General features: G+C 42.4%; 3 protein-coding genes across 7 annotated transcripts; 1 reads left to right on the top strand and 2 right to left on the bottom strand.

Moving 5' to 3' along the window:
- Window positions 1-5,501: 5,501 nt before the first annotated feature.
- hbegfa (heparin-binding EGF-like growth factor a) lies at window positions 5,502-9,840 on the bottom strand. Of its 2 annotated transcripts, XM_049733425.2 has the most exons (6): window positions 9,622-9,840; window positions 8,824-9,066; window positions 8,554-8,752; window positions 7,525-7,680; window positions 7,312-7,395; window positions 5,502-6,611 (listed from the first exon to the last, which is right to left on the bottom strand). In XM_049733425.2, the coding sequence occupies exons 1-5, from the start codon at window positions 9,662-9,664 to the stop codon at window positions 7,323-7,325; spliced, it is 714 nt and encodes a 237-aa protein (XP_049589382.1). In that variant the 5' UTR covers window positions 9,665-9,840; the 3' UTR covers window positions 5,502-6,611; window positions 7,312-7,322. The 2 variants fall into 2 exon arrangements, with proteins under 2 accessions (XP_049589382.1, XP_049589389.1); XM_049733432.2 differs by lacking the exon at window positions 7,312-7,395.
- A 1,912-nt stretch (window positions 9,841-11,752) lies between these two features.
- On the top strand, window positions 11,753-18,776 carry rufy1 (RUN and FYVE domain containing 1). Of its 3 annotated transcripts, none has more exons than XM_049733152.2 (17): window positions 11,753-12,325; window positions 12,722-12,901; window positions 12,970-13,087; window positions 14,679-14,780; window positions 14,855-14,978; window positions 15,049-15,110; window positions 15,288-15,423; window positions 15,610-15,711; window positions 15,802-15,918; window positions 16,093-16,260; window positions 16,323-16,420; window positions 16,477-16,596; window positions 17,084-17,213; window positions 17,322-17,407; window positions 17,487-17,535; window positions 17,604-17,681; window positions 17,765-18,548. In XM_049733152.2, the coding sequence occupies exons 1-17, from the start codon at window positions 11,992-11,994 to the stop codon at window positions 17,906-17,908; spliced, it is 2,148 nt and encodes a 715-aa protein (XP_049589109.1). In that variant the 5' UTR covers window positions 11,753-11,991; the 3' UTR covers window positions 17,909-18,548. The 3 variants fall into 3 exon arrangements, with proteins under 3 accessions (XP_049589109.1, XP_049589119.1, XP_049589101.1); XM_049733162.2 differs by lacking the exon at window positions 17,765-18,548 and adding an exon at window positions 18,579-18,776 and having other exon boundaries at window positions 11,763-12,325; window positions 17,313-17,407; XM_049733144.2 differs by having other exon boundaries at window positions 11,804-12,325; window positions 17,313-17,407.
- Window positions 18,538-24,454, bottom strand: hnrnph1 (heterogeneous nuclear ribonucleoprotein H1). 2 transcript variants are annotated; one of them, XM_049733266.2, is made up of 11 exons: window positions 24,227-24,454; window positions 22,973-23,068; window positions 22,735-22,890; window positions 22,347-22,490; window positions 20,925-21,063; window positions 20,194-20,372; window positions 19,937-20,052; window positions 19,692-19,827; window positions 19,534-19,611; window positions 19,358-19,450; window positions 18,538-19,255 (listed from the first exon to the last, which is right to left on the bottom strand). In XM_049733266.2, the coding sequence occupies exons 2-11, from the start codon at window positions 23,052-23,054 to the stop codon at window positions 19,155-19,157; spliced, it is 1,224 nt and encodes a 407-aa protein (XP_049589223.1). In that variant the 5' UTR covers window positions 23,055-23,068; window positions 24,227-24,454; the 3' UTR covers window positions 18,538-19,154. The 2 variants fall into 2 exon arrangements, with proteins under 2 accessions (XP_049589223.1, XP_049589213.1); XM_049733256.2 differs by having other exon boundaries at window positions 20,158-20,372; window positions 24,227-24,446.
- Window positions 24,455-26,421: the final 1,967 nt, after the last annotated feature.

The following is a 26,421-nucleotide window of genomic DNA, read 5'->3' as shown; positions in this document are numbered from 1 at the left end:
TCCTCCTCCTTTGTAATTGGCCCCGGCAGCAGCCACCTCAACTGAGTAGCACGCGTCCTCTTGATCCTGTAAAACCACCAATAGGTTGCCTGCTTCTGCAAACAAACACTGGACGGATGAGGGAGGAGTTTTGGCAGTTTACAGAGCCGCAGGGCCTGCTGTAAAAGGCAGAGAAAACAGATGAGTCAAGCATACAGTCAGCCTTCCTTCCTATCTGTTTTGGTTATGCCTTTGTGTGTGCGTGCGCGTGCGTGTGTGTGTGCGTGCGTATTTGGGCGATGGCTCTCTCTCACCCAACTGTTGGTGCCCAGTAAGTAATGCGATGCCACCGTCAGACTCATGTGGGCCTAAATAGAGCTCAGTGAGAATTTAATAATGTGATACATAACAGTGTCTGTCCAGCAGGGTGACATCAGCAATGGAGAATCTGCTGGCATCCCTGCACAGTCAGGACCCTGCTGACATGGAGGGCAGAAGCAAGCTGAATAGCTTTCACCAATGACACAAAAACCACCACGTCATTGATAGGTTTTGTTGCATTTGATGAGTTACAATGGTCTCAGCATCTACCCTTATATGGAGATACTGCAAAGAAATCATAGTGACTGTGATGCCTCGTGAATTATGTGTTGTATTTTATTACATATTGTATTGGAAATGATATAGCATAATAAACAGAAAAAAATAGAGGTGGCCTTTCAGTGGACTGCATTAAGTGCTCTTACATTTTAGAGTGAACATCTGCAGGCTGCTCAGCCTCTTGTACCCTTGCCTGTGGTGTACTGCAAGGTTCAATTTTAGGCCCTCTTTTATTTTTCATTTTGATGCTGCCCCCTGACTAAATTATTCTGCACCATGGCGTATTCTTCACTGATCTACAGATGAGACAGATACATCTGTCCTCTGTGATGACTTACATTGGCCCGTCTATAATATTGTATTGCACCATTATTTTTAACATATTTGAGTGCATTCATTCATTCAATACCTAAGAAGAAATAATTCAGTGCATATGTGCCAGAGATTTCAATTACGCCGCTGGAAATATTAAGGGCTCCATTTTGGTAGTCAGGCGCATAAACTCTGGGCATAAAATTGGCATAGCTTCATTTTCATGCGGCAAGTCTAGTTCACCTTGTCAGGGAATTTGGTGGACTGCGCCATGCTATGTTTTGCTTCTGCCGTGTAGACCTCGCATCTCACCTTCCCTGGATTTAAAAGGAACCAGAGGAGATTTTATTGACCAAGAATCAAGTTAGCTGTGTTTACACCCACAATGGCACAAATGCCCATTTCGATACATATCGATACCAAAAGAAATAAAAATCCACCCATGTGCCACAGTTAGACTTTGCACTAAATTTGCACCGGGCACCAAGATAGGGCCTTTACTCAAAATTCTGGGATTTGCAATGTTTTCATGTTTGTCATAAAAATCCACTATCTATAATTCGACTTTTTGTGTTTGTGTTACATATCGTTACCAAAATGTAAAACATGCATTTGTTTGCTGCAGTGGGTCAATTTAAAAAGCCCAGTTTTGGATATCACTCTTGTACTGGATCATGCAGGTGTCCTCAGTAGCTGGTGAGAGTCACATTTTTATAACACTTGGAGGATGTTGGACAGTCTGTAAATATCCTCAAAGAAAATTAGGCATGTGTCCGTTTGTGATGAAGCACACAGGAAGAGGAAGTAAAAGGAGACAGGATGAGGAAAGGGAGCCGGGGATATTAGAGATGTATGCAGCACAGGAATAAAGACCAAAGCAGGTAGTGGACAGGAAGTGACAGGAAGTCTTCATCTTTTCCGTTACTGCTGACCTTATCTCTCCCTCACTCCTCTGTCGCTTTGTCAACCTCAGCGTCCACGCGCTCGTCCATTGAGTGCGCACCCTTTTTTGTCACGCCATAACGGCAGCCATGTTGTCACCACTTCATCCATCAGTCCTAGCTTCCCTTTGGCAGCAGCAGCAGCTGCGAATGGAAACAAACACAAGCCCTTTATGGTAAATTCAAAATTTAAGCACCTAACATCAGCTCCTGTTGATGAGGTGCAGTAAGAAAATAATTGCATTTCCAACTGTCGGCGCACTTCCATGGAAAGCACCCATTGTTGTCTCTTGGCAGGGCAGGAAGCACCTTTCCACAACAAACTCACCATCCTCGCTGAGACCGAATCAAGTCCAGCCACTGTCTACTTAATTATACTTTGCAGAGTGATCTTTTGATGGAGCCTTAGCTTACTTTAGACCAGTGGTTCTTAACCTTTTTGGAGGTACCGAACCCCATCAGTTTCATATGCGCATTCACCGAACCCCTCTTTGGGGGTGGCGGTAGTACCGAACCCCATCAGTTTCATGTGCGCATTCACCGAACCCCTCTTGGGTAGTACCGAAACCCATCACTTTCATATGCGCATTCACCGAACCCCTCTTTGGGGGGGGGAATGACATACCAGCAAATCAGTGTGACTTCTGCTGTTGCCTTTGCAAGACCAGTTCTGATATGCGTTATCGCGAATTTACACGACATTCAGGTGTGTTCGGCCTAGCATACTAGCTCTGCCGAACCCCTGAAGCCGACTCACCAAACCCCTAGGGTTCGATCGAACCCAGGTTAAGAACCACTGCTTTAGACTCTTGTGGGTTAGCCAGCCAATCTCAGTGCTGACCCAGGCACGGATGAATAGTCAGGAAGGTCATCACCTGTTTTTATTCAGTCCATCTGCAGATGCTGAGAAAAACTCTTTGGAAAGACAAGGATGATCATGGGTCAATGATACTGCGGTGATGCCATGGCATTACCAGAAACATGCTAAGTATCTCATTCACAACCCAGACGGAGCATATTTTCACACTATAGTAGAACCTCAAAGGTGGACAATTCTTCGCATAGAAAATCATGCAAACAAAAAATGCATCCATCCATCCATTTTCTGAACCGCTTAGTCCCCACGGGGGTCGCGGGCGTGCTGGAGTCTATCCCAAGCGTCAACGGGCAGTAGGCGGGGGACACCCTGAACCGGTTGCCAGCCAATCACAGGGCACACAGAGACAAACAACCATCCGCACTCGCACCTAGGGACAATTTGGAGTGCTCAATCGGCCTACCAAGCATGTTTTTGGGATGTGGGAGGTAACCGGAGTGCCTGGAGAAAACCCACGCGGGCCCGGGGAGAACATGCAAACTCCACACAGGGAGGGCCGGAGGTGGAATCGAACCTACACCCTCCTAACTGTGAGGCGGACGTGCTACCCAGTGCGCCACCAAGCCACCACAACAAACACAAAAAATGCACTGCAAAAAAATTTTAAAAAATGTTCAACTGAATTGTTGGAATCCAGGGGTACTGAATTTCTTGCCTGACAGTTTACAGTGCCTCTTGTAAATGTAATCACAAGTTCAATGTTACATACCTCTGTGCTTAAGAAACAGAACAGAGCGAACGTTCTTCTCTCAGCATTCCGTCATCCTGGGAATAGCAGCTATGCGAGCATGACGGCACGACACTATTTCGATGTCTTTGCTACTTGACATTGAGGGGATAGGATTAGGTGGCTTGACTACTGTAAGTGACCATCCCCTGTCACACATACATGTATGTGCAAACGCTAATGCGCATTCATGTCACAAATTAGTCTGTGTGAGTTTAAATGTTAGAAAAAATAACCGATGAGCAATTTTAACTTAAACATGAAAGGCAATGACGAAAAGGCAATTTGTTTGTTACTCATCCATTTCTTTGTTATCCAAGGTTAAGGTATTGACAGTAGGTCATTTTAACAAATCCGTATTCATTAGAATAGTGTGTAGACAACAGGGGGCACAAGTATAATAATTACTATAACAGCGATGCTAATTTTGTTTTGCTCATCTATGCCATTTTGTATTATACGCTAGCATTAAGCTAGTTAGTGGACTTCTGGAAAAGAACATTTGAGTGTGGTTGAATGTACTGGTGTTTAGGTACTGTATGTAATTTTTAACTCTTTTGCTTTATGTACCTCAACTAGGAGTAAAAAATACATCTTGAAGCAAGCACGCTTGCCTCATTATTGGGCAATTAGCCAAGAGAGAGTCTCCTTTTCATTTTCTTAAGTTTTGTTGAGGTGGTTGCCATTTTTTTGCAAACAGCCAGAATAAGTGCAAAGGAACACTTTAAACGTATGTTTTAAAACATTAAAATGTGCTCAAAGGATATAAAAGTCATTTTTATTTATACAATCCTTTACAGACTTTCACGTATCTCGGTTCTGAAATGTATTCCCTGTGATAAATGGAGATTCACTGTCAAAGCATTTGAATATGCTGAGGCACCATTTTATTTTAAATGTGACAGAATAATGAGTAAGGAAATGAAGGGCTTGAACATACATCTTCCCTGCGTTTTTCTAAGGAAGTACTGCGGCTTTTTAGATATAAAAGTTGGGTTAACCCTCACCAGCAAAGAAAGCCGACACACACACTCACATACACAGGCTGTGTAACAACTTCCGTGTAGGAGGTGACTTCAAGGGGTGAGTCACTTTCAGCTTGCCTTTGAGCCCAGCTGGGTCTTTCGGGTGTCCTCAAACCTCATTAAAACCGCGTGTGGCACATACATGACAGCATTGTTGCATCCTGCGACTATTTACTGCATGTGGTTTCTGTGAACCCCAGTGGCATCCAGGGGCGGCCGAGGTCTCAGATGTTCTCGCTGGTGACGTGTCTTTGAACATGACATCTGTTGGGTTGGCCATATATGTAACTCTGTGAGTGTGCCGCTGTAGATTGCTGTGTCCACCACATTGAACATCTGTTGAAAATGTTCACATGGCTGTAAGGTGTCTCATTGATCAGTCATGATGATTTTGATGATGTCGGCAATCTGCATTTCAAATATAGGCTACTCATTGAAAATTGAGATACATTCACTCATTAGTACCAGCCCAGTTAAAACCAATGTTTGATGTCAAAAGTCGTCATTGGCAGTGAATGAGTTAATTTAAAAGAAAATGAAGTAAGTCACCTAAAGCTAAAAATATTTGTTTCATAATCATTTCCTGCAGGCTTTAGTCAATAGGGTCAGAAAATAGGTAATAGGCGGTTAATTATCATTTTGTTTGTTCTTTTTGATGAAATGGCCGAATGATGAAGTGACCAGCCTGTTCCCAGACTGTAAAAGTCAAATTTAAAGGCTACATAAACTCCATAAACCTTATACTCAACATGTGTGCTTGCCTCAGGAGACTGCAGGATGCAGGTGCTTCAGATCAGAAATGAAAATATTGTGTTTACTATTAATACAACTCAAGCCTGAGCCAACAGAACAGGTTGGCGTAATTCATCATGAGCCTGACTAGACATTTTAAAATATTACAATGTGTGTTAGCAGAGTCCGGAGGTGAAACCAAGAGCTAAAAAAAACCCTTGACCTTACTTAACTGATGACTGAAACACAATGTCGTCATTGTTCCAGTTTGTAGACTCCTGAGTAAATGAAGATGCAGCACACAGGCGTTAAGAATTTGGATCGTTTATTTAATTAAATCACTTTTTTTTAAAAAAATCACTTCAGAACTGCAGTTTTTGAAAGCGCCGAACACTTGAATTCACATTTTATTGCTCGTTATTGTAAGAATTTCTCTTTAAATGATGGTAAGACGTGGATAATAACATGGGATTGATATCAAAATTGTTTCAACAGTTCTTTGGCGCCAGGCCCCTAATGTAATGTTGGACTCCCTTTTGAAAGTTTCATCACCATTTTGGCACTCAATCCTCAGACGCAGACAACTCAGGGATTTTATCACCAATCAACCCTCAACTGTCCCATGTTGAGTGGGATGCCGCTAAGATTGTTTTCAGTGAAAATGACAGTTAAAAATAACACTAAGCAGTAAAAAACATTTTTTTTAAACAAAAAAAAAAACCATCACAGTGCTACTGATCATGCTCAGTGCCAAAATGAAATCAGAATGTGTTATATTTTTTGTAACACTTTTTGTGTCCAGGACTTGCAAGCATTTTACTTTTTCTTAAATAAATAAAATCCAATAAGGAATATAAAACAACTGTAAAATCCACTTTAAACTGTTGAAAGAGGTTAAAACTTACATAAATACAGTTAGCTTAAATAAATAAATTAAAAAGTATAAATATACTGTTTACTGTACAGAAAAAAAACAATGCGCTTGCGCGGGAAAATATAAAATGTTGCGTATTTTTTTCTTTGCTTTTTTCTTTTTCAATGATTCCAGATTGAGCTCTTTGTTGATGTTGAATCAGATTCAGTTCAGTCTGAAACTTCTTTTCACACAATCAGGAAGCAGCAAATGTTCCTTTCACTTCTTCTACTTCTTGTCTAGTGCTTGCCACACTTCCATTCCAGTCCATCCCCCGACCCTTCCGATATTCCACCTTCAGATGTGGCTGTCTTCTTCTCCTGGGGCCTACGGGGATACGCTGAGCTGTCCATTTGTATCTTTTTTACGTGAACATCCAGCTATGGGTGCAGCGGACGCCCCCGTTTCCCTTCTTCATCCGTCTGTGTTCCTTTGCTTTTCACCAGGACCTCCTTCCGTGGTTCAATTCTTTTTCTATTTTGAGGTAGTATCGCCGCTTCTTTGCCTAACACGAGAGGAGAAAAGACAACAATGAGATAAGCGTTGCAATTTATACAAAAACGTGGAAGGAAACGTGTGTCAGTGTGAGATATTAGCCCTGCGCTTTGCTACACTATCTTGTCTATTTATGTATCTTGGGGAAAAATAGACCGGGGTGGGGAAACTTTTTGGCGTCAACAAACATATACTTCTTGCATTTGTTGGTTAAATCATTTGGAACGTTTTAGTAGAGTTCTTCCAAAGCGCCATTTGGTTTTAGATTTAAATTATGGACCAGGCCAAATTCCTTCTCAGTCTGTACAGTGTATAGCCCACGCACCAGAGGTTTCCCAACCCTTTATGGGCAAATAGAGGCCCGCGAAACACATGGCGTATCATTATACGCAATTTCTCGCTATTTGCTATTTTGAAAAATTGTGACCCCTTCCATCATTTAAGATGCCCGTTCCTGCTCTAGCCGAATGAACCCATCAGGCTCCTTCTTGGATTCCAGAGCCCAAAAGGCTTTTTGTCAATTGAATATAACTGCAGTAACTGACCCAAAAGTCAGCTATACTATAACGGTATATAATTGTAACGGTTTGAATACTTGCGTCAGGTACTTTTCATATTTAGTCAAATTAGTCTTCCTCTGTGGATGATTTTTAATAGAAGACCACTAAATGCCCTAAACATACTATTGAATTGAGATTGTATGTACTCACCCTTTGTCTCTTCAGTGGTTGGATGCTAACCCTAACTTGACCTTCTCCTCATTTTCTACATCATATGCTCCCCGCTTGTGAAACCTGGAATCAATCAGAAAACGGGGCTAATTATGCCTACTTGTTAAACAAATCATCCTTTGCAATTCCCTGTACAGCTGGAGTGTATGCATGTATGTGGAACTGCGTGTGTTCACGTGGCGTTGGGCGCACCTGAGCATGAGTAGAAGGCCAATGATGGTGAGGCAAATGGACGAGAGCACCACGGCCACTACGGCCAGAGCCGTGGTGCGGTTGTAGCCCTCCTGAGGTCTTTCAACGGGCAGGGTCACCAATTCACACCTTTCCCCTGAATAGCTCGGGTGGCACCTGCACATGGACGGAAAGGTTCCTACATTATTGGGGTTATGAAGCAAAGGACATTTTCCAGTTAGGTGCTAGGAAGTTTAGCTTTTGGCCCGCTTAATTGAAAAATTAACTGGGACTTGAGAGTAGTTTCATGGAAATGTATCATATTCAAACATAAAATATAAACATTTTGTTTTGTCATAAGCAAACATCTAAGAAGCAAGATAGAAACTCTCCTTGCCCAGTCAAATTTTGACTCGCGACTCCAAAAAAAAAAAAAGAAAAAAAAAAACAACAATGACAATGTCCAACCTTCAAATTTTTTTATTGTTTATTATTTATTCCCATAAATTCTTATTAATTCCAATAGAAAGTTTCCAATTGTGAAAATTCCTGGAATCTTATAACACTAGAGCAGTGGTTCTGAACCTGGGTTTGATCAAACCCCAGGGGTTCGGTGAGTCGACTTCAGGAGCTCGGCAGAGCTGGTATGTCATTGACCCGGCCCGCCACGCCCCCTGTCCGCGGATGGCCGAATACAACGGTAGCACCCCCCCACCCCTGTCCGCGGATGGCCGAATACAACGGTAGCACCCCCCCACCCCTCGTCCGCGGATGGCCGAATACACCGGTAGCACCCCCCACCACTCGTCCGCGGATGGCCAAATACACCGGTAGCACCCCCCCATCTCCTGTCCGTGGATGGCCGAATACACCGCTAGCAGCCCCCCACCCCCCGTCCGCGGATGGCCGAATACACCGGTAGCACCCCCTCCCCCCAAGAGGGGTTCGGTGAATGCACATGTGAACCGGATGGGGTTCGGTACCTCCAAAATGGTTAAGAACCACTGCACTAAAGTAAGGAGAGGATCTAAAAGTGGATTTGGTACTCACACACAGGAGGGCTGTCGAATGTCCCTCAGGTACTGACAGGTGCCGTGGATGCAATAATCTTTATATTTCTTCAGGCAAGGATTCCTTTTCTTTCCTTTCCCTTTGCCCTTCTTTCTTCCCTTCCCTCGTCTTCTCTGTCCTTCTGTATTTTCTGCCTCCACGATGGCAGATGGGTTTCGGGGCTTGCTTGACATTGCAACTAAATAAAAGACACACATTGTCAACACATCTGCTAGAGGTGTTAGGATTTGTGATGACTCAAGTCCTCACCTCTTGGCATTTCCACTTCATCATCCCCGGACGTGCTGTCCTCATATTCATCCCCATCGTCGTAGTATTCATCATCATACTCCTCATCCTCATCCTCCCGTGTCGCGACCGTTGCGCCTCCTCTGCTTTCCTCCTCCGGCCTTTTGTCTTTGCTAGTGTCGTGGAAGTTGATGACAGTCGTGTGCCGCTGCCTGTTGCTGTCATAACGGTTCACCGCCGCGCCGCAAGCCAGTCTGGATGCCACTGGACACAAAGAAAACACCCGGAAGAGTTAGGAAGCGCATAGACCGGGATTGCTTTCATTGGGGTGAAGTGAGGAGTGTGCCAAGGTGGGCGGACCAATATGGACAAGTTGAAACATGCTCCCAAGGCTTTGAATGGGGGGTTGGACTTTGCGCTTTGTGTGTGTATTACAGGCACCATAGACCTACTGGCATTCATTGACTTATTCCTGAGGAAGTTTGGACTTAAAACACAATACATTCATGAAAGGCCACACTCACAAGCTTTCACATTCAAGAGTTGTGAGCAGACAGCGAATGTCAGACAAGAATGAGTTAAAAATAAATGGATCCAGTTACATAAAAGCACGCGCTGAAATAGCGAGACGCCCTTATTAGCTTTTGGATAGTCCTGGCATCAAGAAAATGGTTGGCGGAAAAAAAAAGTTAGCAGGTTTACAAGTCACTTTATAAGGGTTGCAGGGTTTTACAACCACCTCAATGTAATATACTGTCACTTAGAGAGAGGCATTATAAATACGAATAATAATGGAAGTTATTCAACATATAAGCTTACCCAGTGCGTGAAGCAGTAAAAGTACAACACTCCAAATCCTCATGATGGCAACACTTGTAGAAGTAGTGGGGAAACAAATTTGAAAATAAATAAATGAACTTTTTTTTTTGCCCCCTGATGGATTTGCGTCAGTTTATTCCGCCAGGGTTTGACCTCTTGATGGTAGTTCGCACGAGGGTAGTTTGTGCGTAACGCGGAGCGAAAGAGTATCAGAAGAGAGGCTCCGGCGTATTTAAGGGGCACGCGATCTTGGCCGCGCCCACACTCGCGCGCGCGCACACGCACACACAGTTTTATTGCATTTATTACACTAATGATGCTAGAAACATTATTCAGTGGAGTATTGAAAATAAGTAAATATAAAAAAAAACACAGTAAAAATGTGTACATGTACATATTTGCGACTCACAAACACTTAAGTTTTTACATTACAAAACGATTTCAAAAAAGCATCAAGTAAAGCACTATATATTGGTTTAACTGTTTTAGAGAGCACTGTGGCTATGAGGATTCACAGATTATTCCGTAAACAGAGTGAAAAGCTAGTAAATGCGTTCTATTTTTTACAGATGTACGTAATTGATCGTTCACTGAGGAAACAGGAAAATAAGGCAGCAGTGTATGGGCGTGCAAAAACGTTTTGCTCGCGCGCATCATCTTGTGGTAGTTAATAGAACTACAAAGCGCACGACTAAAGCCTTCTCAAAGAGCAAATCAGGGTTCAGAATCAGCCAACGTTAAATGTTGACTTAAGATGCTACCAAGCAAAAACCCCAAAATAAATAAATAAACTTCTGAAGAATCATTTCCATATGTGAACCATGTTTCACACGAAACAGCTCTCAGAAGAATTGGAACATGCAAGAAGCTGGAAAAGCTTACAAATTATTTCTTAGAGTCTCAGGGTTCATCAGTCCACACTAAGATAAATGAAGAATGTTCAACTCTGTTCCAACTTTCCAAAGACGTGGCCATCCTATAAAGATGCCTGCAAGACCACATGACAGCATGCTTAATGTGGTGAAGAAAAATTCTGTAGCGTTGGCTACACAAATGCAGAAATCATTTGGCACATGCTAACATCACTGTTAATAAATATGAGAAATTTAAAAATTAAACGAGAACGCCTCTCACTGGACAATACATTGAAGGAAGGCACAACCCTTGCTGCAAAATACGACCACCGCTGTGTCTTAAGTTACACACATCAGAAACAAACAACTAGGTGCACAGGCTTCCATCAGGGCATCTCAATTTCTGTGTAAGACAAATTTTGATCTACTCAACAGCAGTTGCAAAATCATGATTTCAACCTTTTTTGCAACAGCGGACCGCAAATCCTGGTCAAATACAGGGTGGTCTTAAAAGCAGTTATGTCACGGTCGGGTGGAGCATGGAGCAGGATGACCAAGTGCAGCTTGGACCAGGGTTTATTGGTGAACTCAAAAAATGCAAACTGACACGACGTAACCACAATAACATGAATGACTGACCGGGACATGAAACCAGACATTAGGACATGACGACAGCAAGACAACAGGAACCAAAAAGACCTCATGACAGGAACACACAACGTAAATCCAACACCGAACAACCACAACCAATGATCCGACAGGGAGTGAGGGGCAGACAGGACTTATATACACGACAGGTAACGAGAGGCAGGTGGGAATAATCACACTGATCATGGGCACACAGGAGGGGAGGGGCGAGCACACAGACAGAAACCAAGACAACAGACACATAGTGGAGCAGTTGGGGACGAGACGTGACAAGTTATACATATACTTGTTTCATATGACATTAACTCCTAGTTATAGCAGTATCAAGAAGGAATTTGAGTTTCTACAGCGTGAAGGAAAGTATTAGGGTGTCATGCAAGGTTGAGGGTTTCAAAGTAACATTTCAAGACAGGCATAGGTTTTTAAGTCAAGTCAAGTTTATTTATATACACAAGTCAAGACAAGTCTCAAAGGGCTTCATGTGCAAAATTGACAATTATTCATACAGTGGGAAAAGTAACAAAGTACAAATATTTGTTTTTTATTTTTCATGTCGGTACTTTGAATTTATATTTTTCTGAAGACTTTTTTTATTTTACACTATTTGAAAACAGATCTCTACGTTCTACTCCTTGCTTTGTTAATCGGTACAATTTTTTTTAATGCAGGTGTTTTTGCCTTTAGGTCAAGAGTGTGAGTAATTTTGTCACTGTTGACAATAAATTTGCTTCACATGTCAAAGGGCAGACGAATTGTGGATTTCCGTCGCTGCAGTTTGCACTCCAGCCAATAGATGGTGGTAGTGAAGTTTTAGGCTCGCTTTAATGACCACCAAGATGGTCACTGTGTGACTTGACACGTGATTATTATGCAAGAAAGGAGGGGGGCAAACATGGCCGACGAGTTGGGAGAGTTAAATACAAATGCAGAAGATGGTGACATGCAACAAGAGCAAGAGGTCGCCAAACTTTCAAATACGGAGGTCGACGACAATGCCTGCTACAACAACGCTCTCGGCCCGGCTGAGAGGTCGCCGTCGGAGAGCAGCTGGTCGGCTCCTCTTTTGTCGCTGGCTCGCAAGGCCACCGAGACACTTAGTAGTGGGGTGAGCCACGCTTCTGCCCGGAGGAACTCTACTGAGAACACCGCGGCACAAAAAGAGCCCGAAACTGATTCAACCTACACTGGAAAGAAGCTTCCAGGTATGCAGGATAGAATAGCGATACCCTCGGCTTAGACCGACACTTTTCTTTGGAGTTTTCCATAGCTGTCAGATGTCAGACACATGACATCCAGAGGGGAAATCTAGATGTTATGCCTCCGTCGTCATGCAGGCTTTCTTTGTTTTGAATGTCTTTCTCAGACGTCTTATTGGCGTGTTTTGCACGGAAAGCCGTTTGAGCTTTTGTTCGATATCTTTAAGATCCGTGTACTAGTACGCCGTTATGTCATCACAAGTATTTATTTATTTATCAAGATATCAATACATCTTTTAACTGCTTTCAATGTAAAGCGACGCTCATAGTAAAACGTTCTACAGAAGTCTGATTAATGTTTTTAAAATGTTTGTGCTTTCTGTTAAAAAAAAAAAAAATCAGTGCTTGCTCCCAAAGACCCGATGGCAATAGAAAGAGCCAATCTTCTCAGCATGTTGAAGCTCAGCATCAAAGTTTTAATCCAATCCTCACTAAGTTTGGGCAGGACGCTGGACTCTGAGTACCTGCCCTTGCAGCAGTTTTTCTTAGTCTTGGAGCACTGCCTCAAACATGGGCTAAAAGGTAACGCTTCGAAAAAGTGAACTGTAATAGCAGTAACTGTATGTCAGTTCAGTTTATTTTTTCCCCAGCCAAGAAGTCCTTCATCAGTCAGAACAAATCCATTTGGGGACCCCTGGAACTGACAGAGCGGTTGTGTCCAGAATCTGCCAACATAGCCACAAGTGCCAGAGACATGCCCGGCATCAAGTATGCTTTGACCAATTATTTGCTGGTGTAACTGTAATTTTAAATAGGGTCAGTGTTTCGAACTAGGGTTAGGGTTTCAAAATAGGGTTTCAGACTAGGGTTAGGGCTTCAAACTAGGGTTTAAAACTAGGGTTAGGGTTTAAATTAGACCAAGAATCCAAAGTTCTTAGATGGTGGTAGGCAAAAGCATACGGCACATTTTTTTGGCCTGACTTTGCTAATTGAAATGACATCCCATCAAATAATCTTAATTTATTCATTTTAACTAGAAAATGTGCAGGGTTTCAAATTAGGGCTTTAAACTCGTGTTAGGGTTTCAATTTAGGGCTTCATGTTCTCTAACATCTCACGGGCCAAAACAGCAACTGATCATAATCAATGTCTGTCAGTGTAAAAATAAAGTCCTGTTTTTGAATAAAGTGTAGGTAATTAAAAAAAAAAAAAAAAAAAAAAGCATCGTCTTAAAGCAGGGGTCACCAACACGGAGCCCGCGGGCACCAGGTCGCCCGTGAGGACCGCATGAGTCGCCTGCAGGACTGTTCTAAAATTAGCTCAAATAGCGGCACTTGTCAGTGAGCTGCATCTATTTATTTTACAGTCAAACCTCGGTATTCAAACGTCCCGGTTCTCGAACAAATCGGAATTCGAACAAAAAATTCGAGATTTTATTTGCTTCGGTTGTCGAACAAAATTCGGAGGTCGAACCTCGCGAGATGAGCCGGGAGGACCCGAGAAAACCCGACCGTGCGGCCGGATGCCGACGGACTCCGTTGTTATTGTATTTTCGTTACTTTGAGGATTGTATTAACCCCCTATCATGCCTCCAAAGAAAGCAAGTGGTAGCAGTAAAGCCATCCTAAAACACAAAGACGCTCTTAAAGCAATGCGACTGTGAGTGCCCGGCGCTCTGCGGTTGCGCGATCGGACCAAATTAAGCTCCCTGCGCACTGATGTCACAATAATGCGACAATAATGCGACCAGCGCTGTGCAGTTGCGCGTTCGGCGGTGCCCTGCAGTTGAGCGACTGGACAATAATGCAAAAATGCGTGGGTTTTTTTTTTTTTTTTTTTTTTTAGTCTTGGAACGGACTAAGATGTTTTACATTATGTGTAATGGGAAAAATAGATAAGAAAATATGCGCAAATGAAAATATGCTTAAAAAAGGCGGGGTTTTTTTTGTCTTGAAACGGATTTTAAAAAATTCCATTATTTGTAATGGTAAAAATAGATTTGGAATTTGACCGATTCGCTTCTCGAACCGCCTTCTGGAACGGATTGTGGTCGAAAACAGAGGTTTGACTGTATTTTTGCTATTCTTGTTAAAATCACACTTACATGTGAACTGGAAACGACAATAATAACACATAGTGAAAGCTAAATTGAGCAAATTGGCTATTTCAGAAGTGTGTGTAAAACTGGTAGCCCTTTGCCTTAATCAGTACCCAGGAAGTAGCTCTCGGTTTAAGAAAGGTTGGTGACCCCTGTCTTAGTCATCTGGGATAGGCTCTCGTAACCCTTGACCCAAATGTGGCCAGGGAGTATCAAAAATGATTTGTTTCTCAACTAAAATGTGTCTGTTTTGTCTTTAAGGACTGGTTTGGGGAAAGGAAGGGCGTGGCTGCATTTAGCGCTCATGCAAAAGACAATGGCTGACTATATAAAAGCTTTGTTGGACTGCAAAGATCTCCTCAGGTTAGTAAGAGTTTCATTCAGTCTTGTCTAATATGTTGCCATGTTCCCATCTTATTATCACATTTGTGTCCTAGTGAGTTTTATGACCCTGGGGCCCTGATGATGGAGGAGGAAGGAGCGGTGATGGGGGGGCTGCTTGTGGGCCTCAATGTACTCGATGCAAACCTCTGCATTAAAGGAGAAGATCTGGATTCTCAAGTGAGTGAGCGAACGTATCCCTTTGTATTGTTTACAGCAGGACACACAATGGTGCTTTTCTCTTATTTAGGTGGGAGTCATTGACTTCTCCCTCTACCTGAAAGACTCTACAAGCACTGAGACCCCGAAAGAGTGAGTATCTGCTCACAAATCAAGGTCTGTGACTGGTGACCACTGTGCCACTGCACACAAGTGTGTTGTGAAAGATCACCTCTTTTTCAACAAAATTGGTGCCCCTCTAGTCTAAAATGACATTTCTAAAAGGTTTTTCATCTTCTCACCGTTTCTGTCTCATTTATGTCTTTTCAGTAACGCCAAAATGACCGCCATCTTGGATCAGAAGCATTACATTGAAGAATTGAATCGTCACCTCAGTGGCACCGTTACAGATCTTCAGGCCAAGATGGACTCCCTGGAGAAAACCAACAGCAAACTTGTAGAAGAGGTCAGAAGTTCAATCAGTTGTCAATGGGAAGGGGTTGATTGTTATTTCAGAATGAATCAAATGCATTTCAGGGAGTCTTCAGTTTCCTTTTTTTTTTTTTTTTTTTTTTTTAAATATTTGGGTAAATAAAAAATGCACAACAAATAATCCACAATGACTGTTTCTGATCGTCTGTCTCTCATTCAGCTGGCTGCTGCGACAGACAGAATCAACGCTCTGCGTGAAGAACAGGAACAGCTGAGACAAGACAACGAGCTTATCTTGCTGGCCAGTCAGAAAAAGGAAGAGGTCTGAATGCAAATGCTTCAGTTTGACATGACTCCAAATGGGTGAAAAAAAATAAACTAGCATCTAGTGTTTTTTGTTTTGCTTTTCCAGGCAGTACTTCAGGATAGCCAGGTGGAGCTGGAGACGTACAGACAAACCCGGCAAGGCCTGGATGAAATGTATAATGTTGTGTGGAAGCAGTACAAGGAAGAAAAGCGCATTCACCAGGTCACGTATGCATCATCAATCGCTCGGAACTAGTTGCTATTTAGTGTATGAACATGTCGAGGCCATTCACCCAAAGAAGGGGCAATTAAGCAATCATCATGCACCTTAACATCTGGTGGTCAGTTTTCTATTGAATTTGCGGCGTCTGCAATCTGACCTGTTGGCAATGTTTAGGAGTTGGAGCGAGAGCTGGAGCTGCAGTTGGGGCTGAAGCAGGAGATGGAGATGGCCATGAAGCTCCTGGAGAAAGACTCACACGAGAAACAAGACTCACTGGCCGCCTTACGGCTCCAGCTGGACCAAGTCAAAACTCTGAACCTTCAAATGTTCAACAAAGCACAAGTACGAGCTTGTGGTTAGACTTAAACACAAGAAGAATTTTAACCAACTTTGGGGCTCTGCAGGATTTTGAACGAGAGGCGGCCAAAAAACAGGCAGAGGCTGAACAGCTGGAGCGGAAGATGGACAACATGGCAAAAGCCATGACAGAGCTGGAGCTGAGGTACGTTTTGAGCGTTGATCACATTGATGATGCTAATGAATCAACATGCTTTTTAGGCTTCAGAATTCCGAAAGGGATCGAGAGAAGAGCAACCAATCAGATAAAGACTTGAGGGTTGAGCTGGAGGCAAAAGTGAGCGCTCTTGAAAAACAACTGAGTGACCTGGACGCGCTCAGGTACACACTTTGTCATTGTGCGGTGTGGAAGTTATAATACTTTGGGATTTGTCATAACAGTTATTTTGTTTTGACTTTGGTTTTTCAAATTCGTTGTTAGTCGTCGAAGCTTTGCTAGTTTTTGTTTTTTGGAAAATGCTGTTTTTTTATAGTTTTATATTAGTTTTAGTTTGTTACATACAAAGAGCAATTTGTTGAATGCAAAAGCAGTTGCGGCTCAAACCCACAACTTTCTGATTGGGAGACGACCTACTGTGTCATTGAGCCATGCCGTTTGATCTATTTCATTTGTTTCCATTAACCGTAAAAACCTTTGTGCATTTATAATAAAATAGGGGCACAACTGCAAGTTTGTGCTTCAAGAAGAGAAAAACTAAATGATATTAAACTTTCATCGTTGTCCATTTTGTCAGGCCTTGTATGAATTCACAATGTTTCAAAGTGGACAATTTGGACATTCAAATTTCTTTGTCTTCTGTGTGGTCAGGCTGGGCTTGGAGAAGGACCTTGTGGTTGAACGGGAACAGCGACAAGACTTTCAGAAAAGCCTCCAGAGGGAGCAGGACAACAGTGCTGAGCTTCGCACGCAACTGCAACAACTCCAAGGCCTGCACGCTGTCAGTAATTCCGGGATTCATTTGAAGGAGTAGAGCTCACATTATTTCAATGAAACTGTTCATTTCTGGTAGATGAATGGTCTACTTATTTATTGAAAGGAGCTGCAGGATCTGAAAGAGGAGAAGCAGCAGCTGCAGCAGATGTGTGAGCAACAAGAGCAGGCTTTGCAAGAGATGGGGCTGCATCTCAGCCAGTCAGTGCACAATCAAGTTGACCAATTTTGTTTTAGTTGCCAGTGACACTTCATGTCATGTTTTTTTTTTCCCATCAAGGTCTAAACTCAAGATGGAGGATTTTAAGGAAGTTAACAAAGCCCTGAAGGTAAAATGGGAAATCTTATTCTTAATTATATATTTGAAACACTGTTAAATACCGTTTGTCCCTTGCAGGGCCACGCCTGGTTAAAAGATGACGAGGCCACGCAATGCAAGCAATGCCAAAAAGAGTTCTCCATCTCACGAAGAAAGGTAATTTCTCCTTTTCTATTCATTCAGATCGAAGACATGCGTTCCAATGTGGCTGTCTCACACCCGCCCGGTTTGGTTGTTAGCACCACTGCAGGAATTGCGGCGATATTTACTGCAGCACTTGTTCCAGTAATGAGCTGGCCTTACCTTCGTATCCTCGTCCCGTGCGGGTTTGTGACATGTGTCACTCCTTGTTGCTGCAGAGGAATTCATCCAAATCTTCTTGACACAATACTGATCCGCCACAATTTGGCTCTCATGCCGCACAGACACGGTTTCACCACGTTTGTTCATAAATGTCAATTTGGGGTAGAACTGAACTTGCTACCTGAAATTCAGGAACATCCATGCAAATACTAATTTGCTAGGTAAATGCTTTATTTTGGAAGTGAGGACTTGGTCTTTTCAAATGTAACAAAATATAACATCAATGGAGGATACATGTGAGGAAATTTCTAGGTTTTTTTGTAAATTACACATTTACAAATGTGATGCATTACTGTTAAATTATACTTTTCTGGGGGCCGGGGTTAACTGTCAAGTTAGCCAGGACTGAATGAACTCTTTTACTGTCAGCTTTTCTATTATGTAGGTATGCTGAGGTTCCACAAAGTTTTTGTTTTTTTTTTCCTTTTTCAGAATTGTCTCATTTTATTATTCACATTGCAATGCACTGCAGTAGCTAAGTTTACGTCGGTCCTCTTGCATCTTTGCAAATAGTGTATAGAAAGATAAAAATGAAATATATTTTAGAATGTATTAACTTTGTGGTGGATTGTGTACACAAGAGCTGTTTTCTATAATCTGGAGAACTACACATTTTTAACTTGATAAAGAATGAATAAAATTTGCAATGTTTTCATGACAGTCCAACTAGTTTATTCACTTTGCTTACAGAAAATACAAATAGCATTACAGGCAGAAGACAGGTCATGTCAACTGATTCCAGATTGACTTGCTCCCCGATGGTTCGCGTCAAGAAAAAGTGCCTTGCAATTGGTCACCTCAAGTATGCTGCAATTGTCAATTTGAATTTTGATTTACATTGTAGCACTGTAAATTAAACAAAAGTGTTGTTGAGAAAGCTGAAACAAGGTCTAAATCATTACGTTTGTTCGTGCACTCTTATAAAATGTGGTAGAACATCAGCAATACAAGATGGCTTGCATTTGCGTGTCTGAGGAAATAACAGACCAAATGCAGTATTGAAAATGGAGCCCCCTTAAGACAGAGGAACGAACAGGTCACAACTGTGATAGCAGACAATGCTAGACTTTCCTATTCTCTGGACCATGCAGTGTAAAAAATTTTTTACAAAGCCCACAAATGCAATACGTTCACAACCGCACCTTGACCTTTTGTTTATTTATGGGTGAGACATTTAATTGCAGCAAAATGGCGAAGTAACACACACACGTACAAAAAACTAAATAGTACAACAACGGTAAAAAAGAAAAAAAAAGAAAAATAATCCTACATGCCCCAACCCCCACTGAGTCCATTCATGGAACTTCTGCTACTGCCGCCTCCTCCACCACCACCATAGTAACTGCTTCCCATTCCACCCTGGTTACCTAACAAGAGAGAGAAAATATACAATATAGGACCCCAACGTTCCATGGTAATCTACACTAAAAAAGGTCTTTGGGGTTGAGGACAAATGCTAAGGCACTCACTATAATCACTGTAGCCGCCCATGTTCCCTTGGCTGCTGTAGCCACCTGAATAGCCGGAGCTCAGCTGGCCACCACTATATGATGATTGACTCCCTGTGAGGGAAAACAACGGGTGAATATAGACATTCTGTTGTGCTTGCAACAAAACAAGTTGGACTGCTGCAAGCCATACTTACCGCCCATCATCTGGCTGCCATATGTGCCGTTACTGCCACCTGCTGTTGAGTTTAAGAACAGCTCCACATAGCGATGCTCTGAGGGACACAAAAAGACCACCACCATCAAGGAAGGTTTCCTACGCTTTGTGAGCCAGTGTCACTTCTGCCAAACTCACGCATGTTGGCTTTGTCTTTGGACATGGCAGCCACAGCGTCCTCGTGTGTTGCAAATTCAACATCAGCCTCCCCGGTCACCCTGCCGTCGGGGCCGACCTCAATGTGAACGCGCACCGGATTCAATGGGGAGAAGAACTGCCACAAAGCACAGCAAAGGGGCTTTAACACCTTACGGTCTCCAAAAATAGTGCCCAAAGCGTTTGCAGTAATCTAATTTGGCCTTGCGGGGTCAACTCGGCCTTACAATGTAGATGTCCGATTCTGTGGCTCTGTAAGGAAGCCCCCTCATATGGACGCAGTGGCCCGTTGTGCTCTGGAAGGACGAGCCACCGCCGTCGTTGTATCGGCTGTCAGAAACACCTAGGCCATCGACATGAAGACAATTTAGGAGGCATTAGTTTCCATCGCATTACCACGTGTGCCATGCTGGCAATAAATGGAGAGAATGTCGCAACAATTGATCACCAAATCGGATTTCACTTCTTCGTCCGCTCGACACACCTCCTCCGTAGCCTCCGCGGCGCATGCGGTCGTAGGAGCCACCCCGGTTCATCATGTTGTAGCCACGTGTACCAGAAGGCCGATCGTACGGCCCCGGTCTCTGCATGCTCATGGGCTTCCGCTGGGGTTCATAATGAGTTCGCACCTCGGCGCGGCTACTCTTGAAGATCTCAATGTACCTAGTGTGCATAGGATGGCACAGTGAGGGAACGGGGAAAGGTTTAGCGGCGGGGTTTGCTTAAGCAGATTCTGTCTTGGTGTAGCCCATCACAGTAAGACGGTATGTTGCTTAGGCCATGTTAATTGAAATGGAGTTTAACTGCAAACAAAGAAGCTTGCCAAATTTGACTTTTCTTATGGTTACCTGGATTTACTTAGAACTCAAAATCAGAAGCCCCGTGTTGTTGCCGTGGCGGCCACTGTCCTGTTATTAGTGGGGCAGCGTTACCTGTGAAGGTGAGCTCCGTGTCCTTGCAAAGTTGGCATCCGGGGATTATCCTTACCAATACAAACCGCTACACATCAGTCGACTACTGACATACTATTTGTTGCCAGAATTTGTCAATTTTACTTTTACAAACATGTTTCCAAGGAACAATGTGTTGCATTCTGTCATGTAGGTTGTTAATATGTTTGTGGAACAAAGTCAACATGTCAAGTGAGTTTATGTTGAGGGTGCACACCATAAGAAAAGCAGCAATGTTTCCAGCCAACCAACCAACCATCCCCACCTGTGCCCTATTCTTTCCTTGTGTTTCTTTAGAGCCTTTTCAGCTATATCTTGTGAAGCAAACTGCACGAAGGCCTCCCCCGTACTCCTCCCCTGGATGTCCACCGGCAAAGTTATCCCATTTGGCACGATTTCCAACCCTTCAACCCAAGGACAGATAACCCCAGCGGGGAACACATTAAATCACATGCCCAATCACACAAAGAAATGTCTCTAGAGAGAGAGAGAGAGAGAGAGAGAGAGAGAGAGAGCGAGAGAGCGAGAGAGCGAGAGAGAAAACTTGTGGAACACTCTAAACATCGTCACACATACCGGTTAAGTTGTTAACCGGCGCGGCCACTGTCAATTTGGAACAGATTACAAGCGTAAGAAATGATAGACGAATGGGTAGAGGGATGGACAGGGGCACATTCGGCTAGTATCAGGTCTGTAGATGAAGAGACAATCTGGCAGTTGACATTCAAATTAACATTGAGTGTTGCTTACATTGCCATGTCCATTTAATTTTTTTTCAGCCAAATGAATGAAAGAAACTTTTGAAATATGTTCCGTGCTCCACCCTGCCATATTTCACCGGGGGTGTGCCGGCATGCTTCGATTAATAAGGTCAAAGTAACAAAACTAACTTTAAACTGGTCCAACACCGCAGATGACTTTTTGTATAGCTTGACTCGTCAATGATGCATGTATGGTAAAGCAGGACAGAGCAGGTGTTGACTTTGCTCTTTTTGGACTACACTGCTTTCCTTTTCCTTACTGAAATAAAATGACTAAGGCTGCAACTGTCAATTATTTTCATCACAAATTAAGATGTCGATTATTTTCTCGATTAATCAATTAGCCGTTTGTGAAGAAACATTGGCAAAAATGCCAACGCTTACATGTTTCTTGTCCAGAAATTAAAAATATTCAATCTATTGTCACAGAAGTGCAAAGAATCCAGAAAGTATTCACATTTGCGAATTTGAAATATGAGGTAAGTAAAAATACGCAAAACGATCAATCAATGATAAAAATGGCAGATTTAATTTAGCAATTGCAAATCGATTACTTTATTGATGCAGCTTCAGAACTGACAAACAAGAGCTGTTAGGTGAGAATGGCAGCAAACAAAATGGTGAGTAATGAAAAGGGGATACGGAAAAAATAATAAATACAGACACATCTCATTTGCATAGCACATTCCTGCCCTTGAACAAAGCAAAGCTGTAAATTATCCCGAGCTTCTCTTGAATGTCTATCACTGTAAGAGATGTATCTCAATACTGGAATAACGAAAAAGATTATTATAACTCTTCCTCAGTGTCAGAGGGGTTATCGTAAAATGGACATGAATTGTTCAATGTCTACGAGAGAATGGAAACAATAAAAGACGACTGGAGGGCAGATCAAATCACAGTCGCAGATGAAGAAAACTTCTTACCTGAGAAAAACTGGACTATCTCCTCTTTGCTGCAGCCAAAGGGGAGACCTCGTAATCGTACAAGCCCATCGCCGGCTGTCTCTGGACAGTTTGGACCAGTGTGCTTCATGACCCAATCCATCTCCACATTGTTTGATTTAAACACTGTTAGAACAAAAGACAATTTACATTGGACTGCAATCCCCATTAAAGGTTAAATGAAAAGGTAAACCACAATGCAACTAGAGGTTTTTAATAGTTTTAAATACATTTCAATGTATTCAAAGCATGTGAGAGGGGTAAAAAACATTTTTTGTTTTTAATTCTCTTTCTATATTGAATATTTACATGAGTGCATGGAAGGCATTCTGGCAATGAATAAGAGTAGTTTCTCTGTAATTACGCTCACCCTCTACATATCTGTGCCCCATAGTTTCTCTGTCCTTCTTCAAGGCGTGCTTGAGGTCTTCTTCTGCTTCCAGCTCGACAAATGCCTCTCCACTGGGACGACCCTCCCTTGTGGAAGTGAAGTGGATGCCGCCACCATTGCCAAGAATTTTACAATCTAAAATTGAAACGTAAGATACATTGGAACCAACTATTTATTTCATCCCCCACCACCACTTAAAGTAATCAAAGAGGCCCACCTGAGAAAAATCGCTGCACTTCATCCACCGAACAGGACCAAGGGAGACCCCTGATTCGTACAACGTACCCTTCATCAGCCATATCTGGTCACAAGCCTTTCAACAAAACATTGTAATCAGTCTCACATATGAAACTTCACAGTAAACATTGAATTTTTAATAGGGGTTCTATATGAGACATCGCAAAAGGGCAGACCAAGGCTGTGTCCGAATATCACCCCCTCCCCCTGGCCTCTCGTTCACTACACAGTCCAACACTCGATGTGGCACTAGAAAGTAGTCGTATTTATCAATTCGGACTAACAGCTCAGTAGTTTTCTCCTCGTCGTCTATTAGGTGAACGCCATACGTGTCATGATGAAGCGGCGCATTAATATCTTCACCTATTTATTGTGAATGAAAAATATATACATTTTTAAAATATTAATTCCTTTGTTGTAGATATTTTCTCTTGAATAAAATGAGTGAATTATACCAGTGGGATGTAACTATGCCGCTTTTATAGTCCCACTTGCGCCATGTTGTTTACCTGCTCGCAATGCATTGTGGTCTATATTCAACTTTTGAGTAAATATCGATGGTCACTATTTTACCAAGCGCATGAGGGTAATTTTGTGCGTCCTACATATATGCTCCATTGACATTCGGACACCCCTACAAAATTGCGTAACTAATTAATAGAGCACGTTATAAGGGAATAGTGTACACATTCAGACACTAGCACAGTCATGCGTTTAATTGAAATAAGCACAGACGTGGTTCGCGGTATCTTTTAGTAATACTAATGTTTTGGACTGGATTGTAACAATTGACTTTTGCGTTTAGAAGGATAATGCACACACAAGAGAAATCTGTATACGGCCGCAATAAAAAGTTGTTACGCTTCACCGAATGACTGGCGCTACTCATAGAACGTAATACTTGGGTGCGTTCATTGCAAATGGCCAATTCCTACAATATTAAGTATGGCAAATTACAACTATTGCCCTCACACACTGAAGATACCACATGAATAGTTAATGACCGATTTTCTCCATATTAGCGCGCGTGCACAATACCGCACCCTGGTTGAAGAACAAAAGCGGCCCTCGCAGCCTGCGCCATTAAAGCCTAACTCGTTAGCTTCCAGGTTAGCAGTTGCTAACTAAATGGGTAAATACGTTTGAAAACCCTGCTAGTAGCTATAATCATACAACAGGATCTAAAATATGCCTATAAAGTATTTTAAAAAAAAACAGCGAGAGCATTACTTACCTTTAATAATCACAGAGAGAACACGCTGCGGAAAGGGAATGCGAAGGCCTCCGTGAGAGCGCGATGTAGCCGAAAGTAACCGAAGGGAAGGTTGCCAGGGGTTTGAACTAACCTCCTTCAAGAAGTACGAAAGCACGCTTGAGACTCAATTGATAAGTTAATTAGCATTAGAGTCCTTTAAAATAATTGAAAATCCTTTGATTGCTTTAACTGTTAGAAAATACGAAACAATATCTAAATCGGACAAAATATGATCAAAACTTTTATTGCGTCTTTAAAACTAATTTGGCAACCCTGAAAGGCGCCCGAACGTGCGTCCACGCCCAAAGGGATGACGTAAACAAAGCACAGGATGGCGGGCTGAGCTTTTTTTTTCTTTTCTTTTTTTTTTAAATTAAAAAATTCCTAATACAAACAGTTCAGGCATACATCATTGTCACAGAAAAGTGTACGGTTGATACAACACCAAAAATAAAAATAATACATAAAGAAAATTATGTTAAATAATATATAATTAAAAACATATTGTCAGGCTCTCATTACAAAAGAGCAAGAAGGTCCATTAATGAAAATAGTCTGTGGGTATTTTTGCTTGTCAGGTAATGCAAGGATTTTTTTGTATAGCTTGACATCATTCTTCCAACTGTTGACCTCATCTTGAGGTATTTGCAACTATGGATAAAATGTTTAGCAAGAGAAATTAAATTGTTTGGCAGGCTGAGAATAAACCTGCCCTCATTAAAAACAATAATACGAATAAAATGAAGATAAAAAATCTATTCTCTTGCCTCAATAGTAATTTCTCACCATTTGGTCAAGGTGGAGTCTACCTAAACAGACTTGTATTGATATTTCATGTGATGAGAAATTCAGTATTCTTGTTTTGCTTTGTGTTGTTTGCATATCTCTCTATTTATCTACCTATCTAGACTCTGGCCAGATACACAGTCCATACATCTGTTTATTCTGAACACTTAATTGAAGGTAAGGTTTAAGGCTTAGCAACATAAGAAACACCAGTTCTTGTCACGTGCTGGCGCCACCTGCGACAGGACCACACCAGGCCGTCACCTGCCACGGGCTCATGGACAGCGCTATATCAGCGCCGCCAGCGCAGACCCGAGTGTCAGTCTGTCTCGTGATGCTTCGCTCATCTGTCCCTGAGAAACTGACTTTACAATTTGAATCCACAGAACTGCTTGTCTACCCCAGACAGATCGCCGCTCCAGCGCCAGCTATTCCCATCATCCACTTCCACAATAAAGTCTGTCGCTGCGCACTTGGCTGTACTGTCCGATCCCTTACAGTTCTATATGGTTTCTCCATTTCCATTGTTTACATTTTAGTTCACAACTCTTTAGTTACACAGATCTATAAAATATATATTGTGCATTGGATATCGGTCTATTGTTGCAATTATTTCTAGTCGAGGTGAGGCCACACACCTGCCAGCATGCTTTGCGGCACTTCTTGTAAATACTTGTTTCTCTATCCATTGTCTCTCATTCGCAACCCCATTTTCATTCTTGAAGAACAATTAAAACATTTTGGATTAAAATACAAGTATTTGTGTTTGAAGACTAATTATATTACAGTGGTTTACTCGTCTCTGACATCTTTGCAGACAGCATGGGCTCCATTCCCATCACTGACACTGTGAATGGGAGTATTGCTCGTTGCCTACCCTATGATAGCCTGGTGAGCTGTCCATTTGTGCAAAGTCAGTTGGGACACGCTCCAAGTGTTTGTTCCCCTTTTAGAACACAGCAAATGGGGTATGATATAGAAAGTGATCGGATGGATGTTTGTGGCTGCATGGACATAATCTGGTACGCCTGTTTCATGCCACATTCGTAAAACACGCGTGCAAGGTTCTGTGAAAGCGCAAAACTGGGCCATATTTTTGTAGACAGGCACACGAGCACCCTGTGTAAAAACTGGTGTGTCTTCATTTTTGTCTCCAAGTCTCGTTTAACATGTTTGGAAATTTGGCAAACCGCGCTGGGCGGTGTTCCAGCAGACTGAGGGCATTTTCCATTACATGCCCCTGGCGGACCTGGCAATTTAGTGACAGAAAGTGGACTATAGACCCAAAGCAAGGTGGAACCAGGTCTAAATTGTGGTGCAGGTGGTGTTATATGATTTTGGTGGATTTGATCAGACAGACCGTTCACTCCACTGATAGTGTGGTGGAT

The sequence above is a fragment of the Syngnathus scovelli genome, chromosome 1, assembly GCF_024217435.2.
Source record: "Syngnathus scovelli strain Florida chromosome 1, RoL_Ssco_1.2, whole genome shotgun sequence".
In the NCBI taxonomy this organism is placed as follows: domain Eukaryota; kingdom Metazoa; phylum Chordata; class Actinopteri; order Syngnathiformes; family Syngnathidae; genus Syngnathus; species Syngnathus scovelli.
Note: the sequence above shows the minus strand (reverse complement) of the source record. Positions and strands in the feature narration are given on the sequence as shown.